The 21,397-nt window shown below is 41.5% G+C and overlaps 1 protein-coding gene across 1 annotated transcript in view; it reads left to right on the plus strand.

Annotated features, from left to right (window-relative positions):
- Positions 1 to 311: 311 nt before the first annotated feature.
- The window catches only part of LOC138742113 (uncharacterized), a 45,287-nt gene continuing 24,201 nt past the window's right edge, over positions 312 to 21,397 (plus strand). The window contains exons 1-12 of the mRNA XM_069896298.1: positions 312 to 602; positions 2,382 to 2,562; positions 3,310 to 3,449; positions 4,218 to 4,352; positions 6,556 to 6,758; positions 9,331 to 9,488; positions 10,450 to 10,677; positions 12,928 to 13,263; positions 14,409 to 14,819; positions 17,346 to 17,516; positions 18,482 to 18,639; positions 20,010 to 20,138. Coding sequence (XP_069752399.1) covers positions 555 to 602; positions 2,382 to 2,562; positions 3,310 to 3,449; positions 4,218 to 4,352; positions 6,556 to 6,758; positions 9,331 to 9,488; positions 10,450 to 10,677; positions 12,928 to 13,263; positions 14,409 to 14,819; positions 17,346 to 17,516; positions 18,482 to 18,639; positions 20,010 to 20,138 — 2,298 coding nt within the window. The 5' untranslated portion in view covers positions 312 to 554. The remainder of the gene's footprint in view (positions 603 to 2,381; positions 2,563 to 3,309; positions 3,450 to 4,217; positions 4,353 to 6,555; positions 6,759 to 9,330; positions 9,489 to 10,449; positions 10,678 to 12,927; positions 13,264 to 14,408; positions 14,820 to 17,345; positions 17,517 to 18,481; positions 18,640 to 20,009; positions 20,139 to 21,397) is intronic.

The raw sequence follows: 21,397 nt of genomic DNA on the forward strand, positions 1-21,397 counted from the left end.
CAGGATAGATCCTTGGAGACGTTGACACCCAGGAATTTGAAGTCCTTGACTCTTTCCACTATGGAGCCCTCGATGAGGACTGGGTCCGCAATCACCTCCTTGGTTTTGCTAACGTTGAGCGAAAGGTTATCGGTTTGACATCATTCAATGAGCTGATCTATCTCCCTCCTGTACACTTTCTCATTGTTGTTTGTGATTCTGCCGACAACTGTGATGTCATCGGCAAAATTGTAGATAGCACTGGAATCGTGCCTGGCCACACAGTCATGGGTGTATAATGAATAGAGCATGAGCTAAGCAGACATCCTTGGGGTGCCTGTGATGATAATCAGTGAGGAGGAGACGTTGTTTCCAGTTCGTAGGAGATGAGAATAAAATAGGGAGTCTTGGTTTTATTTAAGCCTTAATAAGACTGTACCAAGTTTACAGAGCACCATTTTGATACTTGTATCTGAAAATAAATTTTGCTTTGGACTGTAAAAAGTTAGGAGATTTATTTCTGGGAAGAAAGGGAAGATAGTGGGACAGGTCTATATTTAAAGAGAATCTGAAGAATGAGAGATGATCCTGCTGAGACAGATGGGACTCGGGACCCCATTGGGGTAAGGGGTCGGAAATGCTGCCTTACAATTTTGGTGACCATCGTAGTCTCCAGTGCTCACTGTGTGGAGTTTGTATATTCTCCCTGTGACCGTGTGGGTTCCCTCCTCGTGCCCCGATTTCCTCCCTTGCGTGTTGAAGGTTTCCTGATCATATCAAAGGTTTGGGCCTATAGCTCGGATGGCTCAGGAGTCTGCGCATCAGCAGAAGCTGCAAGAGCGCAGTGGGGTGAATCCATGAACACTCAGTGACTCTGAAGGGACTCTCTTTTGCCTCTCTATCTCCTATTGTTAGGGGCAACAGGGAATGCTCATGGTGACTCTTTGCCTTTTATCATGTATATTACATTCTTATGTATTATTATGTGATAATATTATGTGATATTCCAAAGGTACATTGGTTGGTGGAATAATTGGCCACTAACTTAGCCCTGCTGCATAGATTAGGGCTAGAATCTGATGACTAATGATGAGAATGGGAGTGAATCAAATGAGATTAGGACAGGATAATGATAAAGGGGTACAAACTAGTCAGCCCATTCTTGGTGGGTGGAAGGAACTGCTTCCATGCTCTGTCGCTTTGTGATTGAGATGAGAAGGAGCATTGTTACTCAAAGAGTTAGGAACTTTGTCTCCAACTATGGGTGTGCATGGACTGAGTATATTCAGTGCTGAAATCAGTAGATTTTTGGCACTAAACAAATTACTGAATATGGAAATATGGGTAAGATCACCTATGAATGTGGAGTCCATAACCTATCACTGCCACTACCACCTGCCCGTTTTTAGTGAAGGCTGTTGAGCAGAGGGCAGGTGCGCAGAGTGATTTAATGCAGAACCAAGTTTGTGGGTGGTAACAGCATTAGCTTACCTTATCCAGATCGACAGGTGCGTTTGAGCTGGGCTGTGATGTTCTTGGATTCACAAAAAGAATGGGAAAGCGTGGTCCTGATCTCCACACAGTTCGCCGCAACCCCTGATCCTTTCTCACTACATTGACAATACATCTACCATGTCAGTGTGAGGGAGGGAAGGTAAAGGGAAGAAAATTAAACACCACAGAGTGGCACCGCCGGATGAGGACAGCGTGGCTGGATGAAGGCAGCAAAGTGGAACTGCTGGTTGAGGGGGGCAGTGTTGGATGAGCACGGCACAGCAGAACCATAGAACAAGTGTGGCACAGTAGAACTGCTGGATGAGAGCGGCACAGTGGAACTGCAGAACAAGTGTGGCACAGTAGAACTGTTGGATGAGGGCAGTGATGCTGAATGAGGGTAGCACAGTGGAACCGTGGACGAGGGTGGCAGAGTGGAACCATTGGATGAGGGCGGAAGAGCTGGACAAGGGCGGCACAGCTGGATGAGAGTGGTGCAGCTGGACGAGGGCTGTGCTGCTTGTCATAGGCGGCTCAGCTGGATAAGTGCAGCATGGTGCAATAGCTGAATGAGCTGCTGTCTCCTGCAATGGCAAGGTTCCATCCCAACCTCTGGCATAGTCTTCGTGGAGTTTGAACATTCTCCCTGTGAGACTGCATGTGTTTTATGCCTAGCTATGCTGGTTTCCTCCAAATCCCAAAGAGGTGCGGGCTGGCAGGATGATTGGTCTCTGTCAATTACTCCTGCTGTAGATGGGTGGTAGAATCTGCGTTCTGTTGGTGTGGGGAGAATAAAAGGGAATTAGTATATGATTTGTAGAAATGACAGCACAGGCTTAGTGGGCCAAAGGCCCAGTTCCCATGCTCTACCATGACTGAAAGAAGTAATTTTCATTCAAAATCTTTAGCTTCTCTGCAGGAATGGAAACTGGCCCAAGAAAGCAGTTGTTACTCCGAGATATCAGCAACTCCAGAAGATGTATACGTTTGATGATTATTCGTATAAAAGAGCTGCCATTATTGCTGTGAAAAAGATCCACCGGAGTCTCCAGTTTGAGGAAAGAAATGAGGATGATGATCGAAATGAAGGTGGGAGTTTCAATTTTGTTTTTAAACTACATCCACTGGAATTTTATTTAATTGTTTTTAAAATTCAAATGTAGACATACAGCACTCTAACAGGCCATTTTGACCCGTGAGTCCGTGCCTCCCAATTTACACTCAGTTAACCTATACCCCCGGTACTTTTCAAATGGTGGGTGGAAACCGGAGCCCCTGAGGAAAACCTGCACAGACACAGGGAGAACGTACAATCTCCGTACAGAGCATGGGATTCAAACCCCGGTCCCGATTGCTGACGTTGTAAAGGCATTGCACTAACTACTACTCTAACTGTGCCATCCTATCTGAGATAAAAACAGAAAGTGCTCAATGTACTTAGCAAGTCAAGCAGCACCCATGCAGGCTAAAGTAGTCTTGACCTTTAAGGCCCAGTGCATCTCTCTGTTGGGGCTGCAGGAATCCATTTTCATACTTTGTTTCTCATAAGCCCTCATTTTATTTATAAGATGTAAAACAAACCTGAAAAGAAAGTTGTTTCAAAGTTCAAAATTCAAATTTATGATGACATATACAACCCTGAGATTATTTTTTCCTGAAGGCAAGGCAGAATTCATATCAATTTGAAGGAGACCATTTGGTTTTGGGAGAAAAGTTGACATTCAAATAAGATCCCACAAAACCACACGTATCTGAAATTTCCTTGAGATGACCAGTATGTTTAATGTTTTCCAACATTTTCTACTAAAAATAGTAAACTAAATTGTTCTGTTTTAGATTTTGCTTCAAGAAACAATGAATTTGGGGATTATAATCAACAAATTGATCTGGAATTCTTTAACACCAGCACATTCTATCAAATTCTGTTGAAACAATCGTTGGCAGTGTCAGTCAGATTAAGTCAACACAAGAAGGAGGTAAGCTTCAAGGCAAAGCCTCATAATCAGTTTTATCTGGTGTCTTTTCCAACATCAGATGTTACTTCCTACGCAATATAATATTTTATTCCAACTATAGATTGTTATTTTAGTTCTCTGTTGTATGTTGTGATGAATTGGCTCTTTAGCACTTAGATTTCAATGTGGCCAACTCTGTGATGGAATAACTTAATTGCCTTTTTTTTGAAAGAAAATTGTCAACAAAATGACTTGTTATCAATTCTATTTAGGCTTCTTTGGTATTGCACACAGGAATTCAGGACCAAACACAATCTCTCCAAGAAGTTAAAAGTCATTAACAACCTGTGTTTGAGGTTGTCCATCAATAAGGATTATCAAATTGCAATTTATTTTGTTTGACCCTGTGCATTTTGAAATGAGAAAAGGTTCCATTTTTATAATATCTTTCATATCCCAAAACCTTTGGTGCCCATGATGTAAGTATCACCTTATAATGTGGGAAAAATGGCAGCCAATTTTTACACAGCGAGTTCCCGTGAACACAAATATGATAATAAACAGATAATCTGCGGTTATAATGTTGGCGTGGGATAAATATTGACACTGGGGATACCACCCCAGATCTTCAATATAGGAACTATCTATATCGACTTGAGAGAACAGACTTCTCTGACTCTGCAGTGCTTTCCTGGTGCTTCAGCTGAACTGATAAAATGCCTTGGGAAGGCAACTGAGATCACAATTTTGGGAAGCAGTTAAAAATGTTTTCTAAATCTGTCTCCATAGGTGAAGACATTATATCAAAAAATAACGAAGGTGACTGAGTCACTCAGGGAACTCTGGATGGAGAGAATGAACTTTGCTGGAAGTTGTATAGTTAATAGGACTGACGTGGAAATGTATGAGAAGATGTGCTCCAAGGTGAATATTCTGATTTACATGACTGTGAGTTGCTTCAATGCTTGAAAGTCGATACCAAATTATGCAGTCCTCTCGTACATTAATTCTAAGAACTGCATCGCAGGGTCATTTTTGTGCGTGTGGCCCATAAGACAGAATAAGGACTATGATATGCACGAAAAAATTTGTCACACTGAACTAGGAATTAACATCTGAATGAAATGACGAACAGTAGATTTAGTGAGGGATATGCACTTTACAACACAAGACAATTCTTAATCACTGATGTCAGGCATTTGCTTTTCCCAGCTGAATTTCCATACACTTCCATATATTTGTGGTTAGATAGGAAATGCACAACTTATCCATCATTTCAAATCTCCTTTTATAAATCATACTGTGCTCTTTGTGTTATTTACCAAGTTTATTAGTTTGCAGCCCATTGCTTCTAGTTCTTACTTCATCACAATAATCTTCCCACAGCTTCGACATTGCCCCATTGTCCTCTGAGTCTCCAGCTCTTTCACCGGACATCTTCCATTTTCCTAACATCCCTCCAGTTCTCAAGATCTCCCCAGGTATCTCCAAATACTAAACTCTTCCCTTAAACTTCAGTACCTTTATAGGTTTGACACAAAAGTGCTGGAGAAACTCAGCAGGGCCCGCAGAGTCCATAGGAGGCAAAGATATATAAACAACATTTTGAGCCTCAGCCCTTCATCAATATCTGTGCCTCCTACAGATGCTGCAGGGTGCGGTGATATGTATGCATGACTGTGTATGGGCAGCTGGCCCACCCACTGATGACTTGCTCCCTAGTAACTCCTTCCCTTGTGACCCAGCCATAAAGGTCAACCTTCCTCCCCCTGTCCCTCATTCAAGCACGTGGAACCGGGCCAGCTACAATCTAAGGTGTATTAAAACCTTTCATTTCTCACTTGCTCTCTTTGGAGTCATTGATAGAGCGTATCAATTTAATACACTTTCAATTCCACATGGGATGGACAAACTGCTGCGACCCGACAGGCTAGACATCGATCCATAGACATCTGGAGCTGCTGAACAGTATGAGCAGTGGATCAAGTGCTGCAGACCTTGTAGACTCAGATTAGAAGAGACTCAAGGTCCTGCGAGTGAGAGTCGGCCGCCGAGTGCACCAGGCGATCAGGCTACAGAACCTACCCAGCTGCAATGATTGAGCTCCGCAACCTCTATCAACCCCGGGTGAATGAAGTTTACTCACGATACCTCCTGGCCTCGAGGAAACAGCTGCCCGGAGAGTCCAGGGACAAGTTCTTTCGAGCCCTGTGTGGCCTGGGGAGAGACGGCAGGGGCAATATTTCAACCCCAGACCAGTGTGTGAAGGAGTTGATTCGGAAGCTTGCATGTCCGATGTGAGGTCCGACAACATCTGTCAGCGACTGCTTGAGGAAGGCAGTGCCTCTGGAGAAAGCCCTCCAGCTTGCTAAGACACTCAATTCAGCCCAACGCAACACTGAGTCGATCACCGCCGGTAAAAACAGTTCCTCCATGTGCGGGCCAGCTTCAATCTAAAGTGTATTAAACCCTATTGTTTCTCACTCATTGTCTTTGGAGTCATTGATAGAGTGTATCACAGGGCTTCCTGAGTTTCTCCAGCATTTTTGTGTACAATGACAATGTCTGCAGACTTTCTTGTTTCATTGCACATGGGTGCTGTAAGTTTTTTGTTTAATCTTTAGCAGGCCAGGCTTTGCATGTGAAAAGAAATAAACAATGTTACAAGCGAAATGAAAATTTCTTACAGATACAGTCACATCGCAGACATAACTTCAGCTACTATCAGGGTGCCATGACAAATTGTGTTTGTTTCTAGCTTCAACTCAATGACCCCTCCTGAAAGAAAAGTATTTCTGACTGCAGATTTGTTTCTGCTGAGTGAATTCTGACTTGCCATAGGTATAGAATAAGTTCTGCAGAAAGTTTGATAAAAATGTTAGAAATGAAACTTCTCATGGAGAATGTTTACCCAGCTCTCTCTATTCTGTTCTAAAATTGCTCTCAGACATTGCTAACAGGATTAATTTTAAATGAAACATAACTAAGAGTTATTGAATCACAGAACCTCCTTCGCAGAGAATGAAGTGATTTGAGAAAAGGTAGACCAACTAGTATGGATGTGCTGTCCTGAATAGGGATGGAATTGAAGACATTGCTGACAGACCGTTCCAAATTGTTTCCCCAGGTAAGGCTAGAGATTCAGAGACGGAAGGATATTGGCCAGGAGTTGGAAAGGATTCTGAAAAAGCAGCAACAACTCCTCCAAGCTGACTGGAATAGTCGAGAGGAACATCACATCACCTTTAATGTTGCTCTGAGAGAGGTTGTCCGATTATTGGAGGAGCATGTGGAAAACAGAACAGTGTTGAACAACCCTATCGATCAGCGGTATTTACTTTGTACTATCCTACAAAGAATCTTTGTGACAGATGCATTTATTGTTCTCTCTGACATCCACCATGTTAGCACCACACTTTCAACAGTCACTTTGATTCCAGTAGTGTTAGATTACCCTTATAGCGAGAAGATGGGAACAAGAGTAGGCCACGTATCCCATTGGCACTGTTCCACCATCCATTCAGATCCTCACATCACTATGCTCTGCTCACCTTCGTTCCATAAGTCTCCCTCACAAAGAACTATTTATTCAAGTCTTGAATGTTTCAGTTGATATGCACACAGCCTGTGCCCTCTCCCGATCCAATATCTGCAGGAAGAAAAGTTCCATATGTAGAAACAAATACTTCCCTATCCTGTTGTTAACTGTCGTTCAAGTTTATTATCATCTAGGTACAAACAGACCAAACAGTGTTTGTCTGGTCCATGGTGCACACACAAATCATTCATTTCTGACTCCGCACATAATAATCCCATATAAAAAATAGATGTGCAAATTTTCGATGATAATTATTCAGTTTCATTTATAAGAGACCAAAGGTTACAGGATAACACTCATCATTTTAACAGCCTGTGGAAAGAAACTATTTCCCAGCCTGGCAGTCCTGATTTTGATGCTCCTATCCCTCCTACCTGATGATAGTGGGTCAAATATCCAGGGATCCTTGATAATTCTTTGAGCCCTTTTTAAGCAACGCTCCCGGTAAATGTCGTCAATGAAGGAAAAGGAGCTGAGTTCATTTCAAGATGAATACTAATTTATTCCAGAGGCTCTGGAAATAACTTCCTCATGTCCATTCCACTGGATCTCCCAACCACTTTCACCCACTTGGGTTGAGATATTGAGAACAATTTAATTGATTCACATAATTTTCAAAACCATTCTTAGATTTACTACTCTTTGGCCAAGTACATCCTATGAAGTGAATTGTACGGTTTTTGGGTACAAGAGCAAATACAACGTGTGATCTTGTCGTAATATAACACTTGAGAAAGACAGAAGCACATGTGTGTCTTTGGTGTGGATGTGCCAGAGTGAATGATGAAGTGAGATTCAAACACCGGATTTTTGAAACTAAAGACGAGCCTCGATTCAGTTCATTTTTATTTCAGTTTAATTAATATAGTGATTGACTGAACTTTGAAAATCTTTTCAGTTCCTGCTCATTTTTGGTTAAAACTCTTGCAAAGCAGCTGTTTCTGTTGCTTGGAAAGAGCCAAGAAGACCAAAGATGGGTTAAGCATTGTCTTCTCGTTTCTTGGTCCTGAGTTCAGAACCAACCCAAATGAAGGGAAGTCAGTATGCGCAGCAAGGGGGCTTGGCGAACAACTATGAGAACACTCCCGTTCTGCATGAGTCATCGAGATATCAGGTCAGAGACCTCTGGAGAGATACAGTATGGAAACAGGTCCCACCCACTCCCCATCAACCAAAGGTGACATTGTCAGCATATCAGTTAGTGCAATGCTATTGGAGTGCCAGCGACCTGGGTTCGAATCTGGCGCTGTCTGTAAAGAGTTTGTACATTCTCCCCGTGATGTGTGAGTTTCCTCAAGGTGCTCCGGTTTCCACCCACCCTTCAAAAATGTGTGGGGTTTGTAGGTTAACTGGGGTATTTGGGTGGCACTTGCTCATGGGCTGAAAGGTCCTGTTACTAATTTAATTTGTCAGCCACTGATTTGCACATATCATAGATCAATCCTGTTTTTTTTATTCTCTCCACATTCTCATCAACTCCCTGCAAATTCTACCACTCACCAATACGCAGCGGCCAATTAATACCACCCACACGTCTTTCTGATGTGAGAAGAAACCAGAGAACCAGGAAGAAATTTCTTCCAGGTCACAGGGAGATAATGCAAACTCCACGCAGATGCTAGATGAGGTCAGCATTGAACCTAGGCCTCTGCATGGTGAGACAGTGGCTTTACTATCTGCACTCTGTGCCAGCCAGTATAATTCAACTCTAATTGGCAATCTGACATACTCCCCTGAGTGGTAACATATTGAGCTACTGATGCTCATCTGAGTTGTGATGTAGTATGTTTTTGGCACAAAACAATGAAAACTGGGTTAGCGCATCACTATTACAGCGCTAGTGACATGGGGTTGAATCTGCCGCTATGTGTAAGAATCTCCCCGTGACCTGCATGGGTTTTCTCTTCGTGCTCTGGTTTCCTCCCACTCTCCAAAAGAGAGTTCAAAGTTCAATTTTATTATCTGAGAGCATACTGTACATGATATCATATACAACCCCGAGATTCTTTTTCCATAGTGGGTGTATAATTGGTTGACACAGGTTTCATGGGCCAAAGCGCCTTCTACCATGCTGTATCATTTTTTTTAATCAAAATTATTTTTAAATGTTAATTTGAAAAGAACCAGGGATCTTCATTTCATGCCTGAGAATATTCCTGGGAGGAGTCTCACAGTTATCTTCAAAAATGGAAACATGCCAGCTCTTGTTTTTGTGGTTCCCACCTTGACAAGTTCAAGAGAAATGAATAGGATAGACGTAAATGTGATCTTGCAATTCCAATTCACTTTGATGTTCTTTCTCAGAGTCTATGAACAAGTTGAGGCATTGTTATTACAAATGGCAGATGCCATCACAAATGAGTGCCAGCGGTTAAGTGTCTGGTCTGTGCTTGGGGAAGGGACCGGAGCCCAACTTGTAAAAAAGGAGACTTTGAATGTTCTCTCCAAAGAGGAATTAATTGGTAAGAAATTTCTATCATAAAATAATAGAACTGACAGTACAAAGGGAACCCATCAAGTCCATGCCAGCTCTAATTGAACCAATTCCATCAGTCCATTCACTCCTCAGGTGACATTACTGATATTGGATCCAAGATTCAAATTTCAACCCAACTAGTTTGATGAACCAGTTACATATCCCTCAGTTTCTGTATTCTGTCCTCTTGTTAACAATCCCAGGATCTCTTTAGCTCTATTAATCACACTGTCAACATGTCCACCGCAGTCTCTGCATTGGTCTCCCTAACTCTTCAGAACAGAACCATTTTGGTCTCCTTCTGCCATCTTCGTGATTTTCTACTTTTGCCTTCAGGAAGTTCTGACAAAACCACACGTCTTGCTGAATGGGAAATGATGAGTTTAAAATCCCAGTCTACACACCTGAGCAGCCCATTAGATTTGTACTCTGTTCATGCAAACACCCTTCGAATGTAGGAGAGTTACCAAGAATCATTAATCTTTGGCAAGGAACATACTGAACTCAATTTTTCTGCACTCAGTTGAACTGTATTTCAAGAGCAAAGGCCAGTGCCCACCTTTGAACCCATTGTGCACTTAATTTGAACAAGAGTGAAAATTTCCACCTCACATCTTCGGTATTCATAATTTCTAGAAATGTTCCCAATCCAACTGTTGCCCCTACAGCAAACCTCCTGTTTCTCAAGGCTACTGCAAGATATAGTATTGATCAGATGGTATTGTACTGCAAAAACACAAAATTCCTGGAGAAACTTCAAGGTCAGGCAGTGTCCATAGAAGGCAAAAATATATAATCAATATTTCTGGTGAAACACTTGTTATATATTTTGCCTCCTAAGGACGCTGAGGGACCCACTGAGTTCCTCCAGCAATTTTGTGCATTTGCTGCAATCACAATATCGACAGGCTTTGTTTCACTGGTATTATACTGTGTTTGTGTCATAGGAGCTGATGGAGCCATTATAGACCGCAGTCTCCTCCAGGTGGATCAGCTGACAGGGTTGCTCACTCCAAGTGCTGATGCCATTATGATTTTAGCCAATGAACACACAAGGCCTGTGCCTGGCAGCTTCTTCCTTCATCCGCATACTGGACGAGTGCTCCCCATGAATGGCAACATTTGTTATGATTCTGCTCAGTCCTGTCTTCTTCCAGTCACAGACTCTGGGCCAGGTTAGTTCCTTGAAGCAAAATAGCCGGTAAACATCCAGATAAAAATGCATCTTGAAAGTCATTGAAGAAGCAGCTCTGCAAATCACCCTGTAAACTCTTGGAAGGAGTTGTATTTAACTCTCTGTTATGTGAAATATTAACCAATAGATTATTTCAGATTTATTGTCAGAGTAAATACATGTCATCACATACAAACTTGAGATTCTTTTTTTCCTGTGGGCAAGGCGGAAATTGTTCCCATAAAGGAAAGTATTTAATGATTGTTCCCAACTCCCCCAGGAATGAGCTCCTGTAGGAAGTTGGTTCCGACCACAGTAGTGGGTGTGAAGTCATATGTAGACCCAACACTCCAAGTAAAGACAGTAGATTTCTTTCCCTGAAGACATTAGTGAACTAAATCAGAATCGTAATTTATTGCCATGAACAAGTCTTGAAATTCGGTGTCTTGCGGCTGCATCATCGTGCAAACATTCATATTATAACCATCTTACTACGTTACTATAAAAATATTAAAACAATAGTTCACGAAAAGTAAGGCTGTGCCTTTGGTTCATTGATTAATCAGGAATCTGATGGCAGTAGGGAAGAAGCTGTCCTTGTGCCATTGAGTCCTCCTGTACATTTTCCCCAATGGTAGCAGAGTGAAGAGGGCATGGTCTGGATAGTGGGGGTCTTTGAGAATAAAGGTTTTTTTTAAGACTGCCACATGTCGATGTCCTCTAAGGAGTGAGGTCTGGTATCTGTGATGTTGCAGGCCAAATTAACAACCCTCTGGACTTTATTCTTGTCATGAGAGTTGGTGCCTCTGTACCAGACAGTGATGCAACCAGCCACAATGCTCTCCATGGTACACCTGTAAAAGCTTTTAAGAATCTTCAGTGACACACTAAATCTCCTCAAACATAGGGTAACCACTGACAAACCTTCTTCATGATTGCTTCAACATGGAAGCTCCAGGACAGATCCTTGGAGATGTTGACACCCAGGAATTTGAAATTCTTGACCCTCTCCACTAAAGAGCCCTCGATGAGGACTGGGTCATGTTCCCCTAACTTCCTGAAGTCCACAATGGTCTCCCTGGTTTTGCTAATGTTGAGGACAAGGTTGTTGTTGATACACCATTCAATGAGCTGACCTATCTCTTTCCTGTTCACCTCTTGTTGCCGTTCGTGATTTTGCAGAAAACAGTGGTGTCATCACCAAACTTATAGATGGCATTGGAATTGTGCCTGGCCGCACACTCATGGGTGTATAACAAGTAGAGCAGCGGGCCAAGCACACATCCTTAAGTTGTCCCTTTGTTGATAATCAGTGAGGAGGGGATGATATTTCCAATCCATATTGACTGTGGTCTTCTGATGAGAAAGTCAAGGTTCCAGTTGCAGAGTGGGTACAGAGGCCTAGAGTTTGCAGCTTCTTGACCAGTACTGAGGGAATAATGGTATTGATGGCTGAGCTGTGATTTTACCAAGTGAGATTTTACAATTGAGTGGTTCCCTGTAGATGGTAAGCATTTTATTTCAGACTTATTTCAGTTTTAGGAATTTAAATTTCTTGGATGTTGTGGTGGGATAAGCACCTGGCTGAAGGCTGATTTGTCCAAACCTCTGTGTCCCTGCTTATCACCTCCAGCAGGTGTCTCACCTTCACCGTCCGCTCCACCAACCCTCCTTCCCCATTTTTCTCATCTGTTAACCAACTATCTCTGTGTTATAATACCACCCCTCCCACTCCCCCGCCTGCCTCCCTTGTCCATCATCTTTCATCCCTCCTCAGTCCACCTATTATTTTCAGCCCCTGCAATACCCCTCCACCGTTTCTCTTTACATTGGCTATATTCCCCCTCCACCAGTCCTGGTCAGTCTTGCCATGAAACATCAACAAACCTTCCCCCAACCCCCCAACAGATACCACTCAACCCACTGAATTCCTCCAGCAGTCAGATTTTGTAATAGAATGTGTAATAGAACGTCCCAGTTTAATACCTCATGTTTTTTCTCCAATAGTTGCTTATTCCCTATTGGTGATTTAGGGTTGGGGACTCTTAATACATCCCTTTGTTGATAATCAGTGAGGAGGGGATGATATTTCCAATCCATATTGACTGTGATCTTCTGATGAGAAAGTCAAGGATCCAGTTGCAGAGTGGGTACAGAGGCCTAGAGTTTGCAGCTTCTTGACCAGTACTGAGGGAATAATGGTATTGATAGCTGAGCTGTGATTTTACCAAGAACTTTGCTTAATTCTCAGGTGCAGTTTGGGAAAGTGAGGAGCATTTGATTCCATATGTCCCACACTTGCTGTGTCCGGAGACCAACATCCCATTAAAGCTTCAGCTGGCAAACCTGCCCTGTCAGCACGATGTGAAACTGAGAGGGCCGATTCCAGATGCAGAGACAGGAATTAAAGTGCCCACTTTGGCGATGACTATTCACCTGCAGACAGGTTTGATCCATCTGCTAGGGGGGACTTGCATTAGCCCAGTCACAAAAATGTTGGCACCGATTGAAATTGGAGCTCCAATGGTCTGCGAGAAAACTGGTCGGATAGTACCAATCATAGGGGTTGGTCTGAATGCCAAAACAGGTAAATGTCATGGTCCATGACGTGGATACAAATATAGTAAAAGTGTATCTTTGTAAATCTCATACCAGGAGATTCGAAGGGAGAGTTTGGATGACAAAGGAAATGCTTCCTGAACAGGATATTGTGAAAAATAATTCATGAGTCAGGAATTTCTAATGAGGTATCAGTGCAAAGAAGTTGTTGTAATACAGAAGATGAAAGTGCTGCAAACACACAGTGATCCTGAGTTCTTGATCACCACGACTCTCTACCTGAACGCAGATGTCAGCCTCCAATTCCTTTCCAATTAAGCTTGGCTTAAACTGAAAGAAAGGCCATTCGACCCTGCTGTTTGATGCACAGTGGGTTCTGGATTCAACATCTTCCCCTTCTTCTGTCAGCCACACCACCTCTGCCATGCCCTTCAGGCATTCTGCCCCTCGACATTTGCAAACTATCTCTTGGTTATTTCCTCCTCATCCTCTCCCTCCAGATATATTTCAGCCTTGTTTATAAAACTGATTGCCCCTGTTTTAATGAAAATAAAATGATTGATTGTCATATATATTGCACAATGTACATAGCCACTGAATTTTTTTCAACGTCTATTGGGGCCATGTGGGAGAATGGATCAGCTCAGGATGGCATGGCTTGAGGGGCCGAATGGCCTATCTCTGTTGCAAATCTTATTGTCTTTTATTGATTGTGAATATTTATTATTTATATATCTTGTGTATTTATTTTTTCTTTCAAACCAATTAAGTTCTTATTATACTTTTTTACAAATACCTGAATGGCTACAGCGAGTGAGAATTATGGTGCATATCTGCGTGATTACCATATGTATGACAATAAATTCATTTTTTCATTAATCTTCCTGGCAATTAGTGTTGGGTCATATCTCTTCCTTTTATGTTCTCTTCTTGTGTGTTCATTACGTGTTATTAGTGTGCTTCATGTACTTGAAAGCTACAGCAAGTAGACATTGTATTGTGTATATGACAGTAAACCCATTCATACATTCAAGCATCTCTCCTTCTGGTAACTAACACCTAGATTATACACAAATAGTGACAGAAACATTATTTCTCAGGATTCAGTGGGACCTGAACTTTGGAGCTGTAAAGGGAAAATAACAACCATTTAACAGTGCTATTTCCTTTTAGGTGCAGTGATACCCCTTGGAGGTGTGCTGAATTCTTCCAATAACCCCATGATTCTTGGTGACAGCTTCACGGAGCCTCTCAGTGGAAGGTCTGCTCGTATTTCAGGTGCTTGTCTTCATGAGACTCAGCTGGTGCCACATGCAGGTGGCTACCAGGCATTGCTGGATGGAGCCATGCTGGCCAGTGAGGTCCAGGTCCTGGAAGCATTGAAGAACTATAAAGACACCCTGCTTGCACAGGGATCTGAAGCATCCCTTCTTCACCAGAAATCACGAGCCACAGTGGAGGATGCACGGGATGGCCTCGTGAGAGCACGCAGCAGAAGCTGGGGTCACATTATTCACACAATGCACAGCCTAGAGAGACAGAGGAAGGAAGCAGCAGATCTTGCAGACGCAGGCGGCAATGTTGGTGAGAAACTTAGACCCCAGCTAATGGAATCTGTTTCAGTTTCTTCCACACTCCTGTTCTCTTGCTCACTCTCATCCTGCCTGCCAATTGTTTCCCTTAAATCCCTATCCAATTCCCTCGGCTCTGTCTCCACTGCTGTTCATTAGTGAGTTCCAGATCATTAATGATCTCTGCCGTCATCTGCCTTTTTATTTTTGCTTATAATTTCTAGACAGAGTGTGGTTATCCATGAACTACTGTCAAAAATAGTCACAGTTTTGTATATCTCCATCAATTATTTACTTTACTCCAAGGAGAACAATTCCAGTTTCTCCGGTAAAACCTTATCCTTGGAACTATTGCCATAGGTTTCTTCTGTTCTGTCACTAGATCCATCTTTCTAAGATGCAGTTGTCAGAACTGAACAAAAATTGAAAATACTTCTTCCTTCCCAAGAATGTTATAAAGGCAAAGAAATTGTGTTGCATCTTTGTGCTTTGTGCCTCCACTTGTACAACCCAGGATGGTTTATGTATTCACTTTCAATATTACCTGTTGCTTTCCAACATTTATATATACAACCAGGTCCACAGCTTCCACGTGCACCAAACAGGATTGGAAAATGAGTTGGTAGAAAATCTATCTCAGCTGCCCAAGGTTCTACAATGCTTGTTGGTCAGGGATCATCGACATCAAGAAATGGCCAGCAGAGGGGCAGACAATCTGCCCATAGCTCTAGTTACCTGGATTTGAACTTGGTCTTGGTGCTGTCTGCGCAAAGTTTGCATGTTCTCCCCATGACTATGTGTGTTTCCTCCTGGTGCACTGGCTTCCTCACATTCTAAAGCTGCGTGGGTTGGTCAGTTAATTGACGACTGTAGATTTCCCCTATTGGAGACATAGAGTCAATAAGAACTGAACAGGGCCTGTGGCCTGATTCGATCATGTCAACTAAGTTGGCATTCTTGGTGAGTAGAAGAATCTGGAAAAGGTTAATAATACTGTGTGGGAGAATGATGTGGATGAGTGTAGGATTCATGTAAAAGAATGATTGGTGCAGGCTCAGTAAAGTGTATGGTTGGGGAAGGTCTAGTTAGATGGAATGCTAAGGTAATTGGGTGGGGGTGGGGTTCAAAATTCAAAGTTCCAAAATTGTTGACATCACATATGACCCTGAGGTTCTTTCTTCCTGTGGGCCAGCCAGAATTTCTAATTATTGGTAACTGTAAACTATAGTCAAGAAGAAAGACATGTAAATTAAAGAAAATGTAAACAAATTGACTGTGAAAATACAAAATACAAAAAAAAATCAGTAATAAACAAAGAGCAAAGTAAGAGCCCTTAAACAAGGCTCCGGTGGAATTTGTTGTTTAAGGGTCTGATGGTTGAGGGGTAACAGCTATTCCTGAAATGGGTGTTGTGAGTCTTGTGGTACCTGTACCTCTTTCCTGGTGGCAGCAGCGAGAACAGAGCACGTTCTGGATGGCATTGATCCTTGATGATTCAACTTTAGCTTGAAGTCAGCTTATCAAATGAAAAAGCTTCCCAGCCTGATAGAAATCAGTTTCAATCCACTGTTGAGGCTAGTTTTTATTTTTGATGTAGTACAGCATTCACTGTCCGGTAATGAGCTGGGATCTCATGCTAAGCCAACTGAGCCTAAAGGATTAGCGTAGAAGGGGGTGCGAAATGTTGGGGAGGTAACTCCATGGCTCCCAGATGCCACAAAATTTATTTCCACAAAACATTTCTCAGCTTTCCAGCTGTCACTGCCAGGACACTTCATTTGCTCCTTATAAGTATGATTGAAGTTCTACAGCCAACAAGCTGGACATGCAAGAAGTCAAATACACTAAACGTTGTATCAGCTAGGTCTGGCTTCGGTGAGTGTCTGAGTTAGTCCACTCCCTCAGTTCCTAACCTCCAACCTCCCCCTCTCCAGTGAGAGACTGATGGCAGTGTTTGAAAATCTCTGGTTCTTGAAATAAGGTTTGAGTCCTCATTTGTTAATGTAACGTTTCTTCAAATTAAAAGTTGATCTGCTCCTGGTCTGTCTTCAGGCTGCAGCAGGAATTTGTGGTGGAAGAAAAATCATAATATCATGATGCTACAGAAGGCCACGAGGCCCATCAAGTTCCTGCAATTTCCTGCAGAGCATTCCTATCAATTCATTTCAACATTCCCTGGCCCTCTCTACTAATGCCCTTCTATTTCCCCTTTTTTATTCTTAATGTTATTTACCTACAATAAGTGATGATTTGCAAGATGCAATTGTCTACCACCATGTGCCTGGCTTTGGAAAGAAACTAGAGCACCTGTGAGAAACTAGTGTGGTCACAGAGTGAACATGCAAACATGCAAGACAGCACACGAGATCAGGATCAAACCTGGATACCTGCTGCTCTGAGGTGACTGTCACATCCTCACAATGAACCGTCTTTAACTATCACCATTTTATCACATTTTGCAAGATGCGTAACAAAATTTTGGTGGACAAAAAATTAGCAATGTCAGTTAATTTGACTGATGACTGTGATACTCCAACAGGGATGATATCATTTGCCGACACTGGTTTGCAGATCCCTGCTGTTGTTGGAATGCACATTCCTGATCCTGGAGGCTCTGATTTGGAAGTGCCAATTTTAGGGGTGGACTATGACAGATCTACTGGCCGGCTTGTCCCTCTTGCAGGTACCATGGAGGATCCTGATGGGAAAGGTACTTGACACTTCAACTCTCAAGTTCACTTTGGTTGAAGCAATGTGTAAAATAACATTATTTATATCTGATATAAGGGGTAAGCCCATCTTTAAAAAAATGGAGTGAAACAAGAAAGTCTGCAGATACTGTTGTCATAAATACACAAAATTGCTGGAGAAACTCAGCAGGTGTAGTTTCTCCAGCACTTTTGTGTATTTACTCAAAATAAAAGGATTGAAATTTTATGTAGACACTTACTAAAATATTTGATTTGCAAATAATTATTTCTCTTTCCAGACAAAATAAGTAGGTAAGAAACTAATATTAAGCCTGCATATAATTAGATCGTTGTGAATCCAATCTTGGCATCAACTTTCCTGCTCTCTCCCAATACCCCTTTACATTTGGTCTCTCTGCACATTGAGTAGGTTTGATGAATTTTCCTCTTTAGCCTTCTGGGGTATAGAGTGTCAAAGGTATGACTGCATGAATACATTTCTCAAAATGGTAGTCATATTTCCTAACATGGGACAAACCTATTTTGCCTATAGAGTCCATGTCAATACTTCAAGTATTCCCATTAATCACATTCCACCACTTCTTTTCTTCTTCTGGAACAAGCTGCCAGAGGAAGCTACAGAGCAGATATGGTTATAACATTTGGAGAGATACTGTATATGGATAGGACGAGTTTAAAAGAATAGGGACCAAATCCAGGCAATTTATCTTTTAATATTTTAATTCTTCCTTTCTAAACATTTCAAAATTAGACTCCTCACCCCATCAATCTTTCTTTCCTCTTGGAACTTTAACTTCCAATAACTACTGGATCTTAATTCCCCATCTGTTTTGTCCAGACCTTTGCAGCCTTGGTGACAGCCACCTACGATGTGAACCTTTGCCTACATTTTTAGAGAGAAGTACCGAATGTATCTCATCTGCTCCCTCATTGTTTGAGCTCCAGTGCTTTTCCTGTTTTCTAGGTCTGATACCAATTACTCTTGGTGCCAGAAGCATTGACTCCATCACAGGTGAAATTGGGCCAGTTGTAGGAGCCCGTATTGATCCAAGGACAAGGATTGTGGTGCCTATTCTTCAGTCTTCAGGAGATCCCATGCGACAAAATCTGAATGGGGAAATGGTAATATCCTGGGGAAATGCCATTGTGACTTTTAACCAACTTTGATGTTCATGGTTAGACCAAGCGCTTCAACAGAAGCAATGTATTCTACAGATGATTCAGCAATCCCAAGGAGATGCTATGTATTTATATGAATCAGGTTGTAGAATCAGTCATGTGAAGCTATTTGATTTTTCCAAAGCTTGTTGCAAAGAAAGTTGTAGTCTGGTGCATTAGTACTGCAAAATGGCACAGTAATTAACATTAACTTTATTACTTGAAGAACAATTATTCTCATTACATTGCATATGAAATTCCAAAAGTTATCAACTAATTATGTCTGCAAAGTAGACTATTGAAACCATAACAGCTCTCTGTAGATGATCTGTTCAATCTCTATCCTAGAAGCATGACAAAGGGGGTGTCAAAATCTGTGTATCTAGCACAGCATTTATTAAGTTGGCTTCCAGGAAAATGGTTCAGTCAATCCTATATTCAGGTTCTGTCTGGCTGCAATTTCCATATTATTCCATGTTAGTTTTTCCCACGTCCAAAACTTGTGGGTTGGTTGCCACTGTAAAATTACCCCTCAGGACTGGGTAAAGAAAAAGCAATATCAAAGGGTAATAGATGGACATGTGTGAGAGCAAGCAAGTTATAGTTGTAGGGATTGACAAAAAGGGATAATTGAATTAATGGGGTTATTCCCATGGGAGCTAGCATGAACTCATTGGGTTAAATGGTTGCCTTTGTGTCAATTTCCAGACAGCCAGAATAATGAAATTTTAAAACTGAAGACAATCCATTGAAAAGAAAAATTGAAATGTATGAAGATGGAGATGATCTGGAATTCTCTTTCCTTAAGACTTTACAGGAGTCAGTCCACTACACACTAGAATTTTGTTTCTCTTTTCTCTTCTTGTCCTTCCGACCAAGTGACACTTTCAACCTTCTTGATCTCAACTGAAATAGTTGAAATTAATGTTTACAAACTATTGTTATACAAGAGTGCTAAGATAAATGGAGGTACTGTAGACAAATGGGGATCTGGGTATAAATCAACCATTGTCCAAATGCAGATTAAGTGGATTTGGGAGGTAGAATAGCCTGGTCTTCCTACTGATCTTACCCCTTCAACATAAAATTCATACCATACCAGTGTAAAATGTTTCCCCTTGTACATTTTCTGCCGTGCAGCCTCTCTGAAATCAATTGTTCCAACTGAAAATAAAAGTTCACTAATCCACTGAAGATGTAGCAAAGTTTTGTTTCAAGCACACACTGGCTGGGTTCATATGAGGTTTATCTCTCACTGCAGAAAATATTTATAATTTAAGTCCTACAACAGCTCTGTGCTCCAAGCTGAATGCTCCATCTGTGTACCTATTCAGCTGAAAGCCCTGGAGGAGGAACTCCACTGCAGACGTGAACATTGGCGTCATCAGCGACAGAAAGAGAATGGTCTGTTCACTGCTCTGAAGAACTTCCTGCAGGAGGTCTCTTATTGCAAATTCACAAAGGTACAGCATTGTGACTGAAAGTTTTTCAATAGATGTTGTTATTGTTGGAGATAAGGATCATAGGTAATGTGCCATCAATTACTCGAAAGACTATTATATAGAAACCAATAGGCTTTAATTCACCTAAGAACAAGCACATCCATACTGTCGGTTGTCCTGCACTGAGCTACAGGGGACTGTGGAACAGTTACCTTTATACAGGAGCCTGTGGGGAGGGGCCACAGTTACAATCAGCCGGTAGTTGCACCTAACCAGACATTTATACATTATACCACAGTAGGTTTATGAAGCATGAAGAACATAGAAAGTAGGGTTTAATTACACATTTAAAAACTCATATCAAGAACTGTATGATGGTTGGTTGGGTTTAAATCTGTTTAAACAGGTTTGAGAATGCTTTAGGCTTTTCTGAATCTATTTATTCTCCTTAATTATTGCATAAAAATATGTTCCCTGTCCTCGTTGATCCTGAACAATCATACAGAATTTAAAATCTATATCTGGAAGATATGGATTTTTGAATGACAATCATTTGCTTAGTTTCCCTGATTCAACAAACTTTTTTTCTCATTGGACTAATAAGATTTTTGCATTTGCCCTTTTGTTTCACTCATTACATTTAATTCCACTATGGTTCTGCAAGATTAGTTTGCATTTTTTTTTGGACTGATATATTCGAACCTTTGCCTCAGGCTTCAATTTGGCTGCATTTGAAATGCTCTTGCCTCCTGGTCTCTCGATGTTCTTGCACAAGGCGGGTCTGAATCTTGGCATGTTTTTTTTTATTTTTTATTTTTCACACCATAAACCACATTGACCATGATACATACATTTTCCTTTTCAAATATATACAGTGTCATTTTCTCCCCCCCACTCCTCCCATCCCACCCTCCCTACCTCCCCTCCCATCCATTTAAAGTACAAAATCTAAGATACATTAAACCAGTCAAACAATGTTGTCATTCAATAAAAATAAACAAGAAATCCCACTGAGTCAATTCTTTTCATTTCCTTCTTTAGTTAATTTAGGTAGTGAATGCCCCCGGTAGGTTTCTCTATTGTGTTTCATGTAAGGCTCCCATATTTGTTCAAATATTTCAATATTATTTCTTAAACTATATGTAATTTTTTCTAATGGAATACATTTATTCATTTCTATATACCATTGTTGTATTTTCAAATTATCTTCCAATTTCCAGGTTGACATAATACATTTTTTTGCTATGGCTAGAGCTATCTTAACAAATCTTTTTTGTGCA

The sequence above is a fragment of the Narcine bancroftii genome, chromosome 8, assembly GCF_036971445.1.
Source record: "Narcine bancroftii isolate sNarBan1 chromosome 8, sNarBan1.hap1, whole genome shotgun sequence".
In the NCBI taxonomy this organism is placed as follows: Eukaryota; Metazoa; Chordata; class Chondrichthyes; order Torpediniformes; family Narcinidae; genus Narcine; species Narcine bancroftii.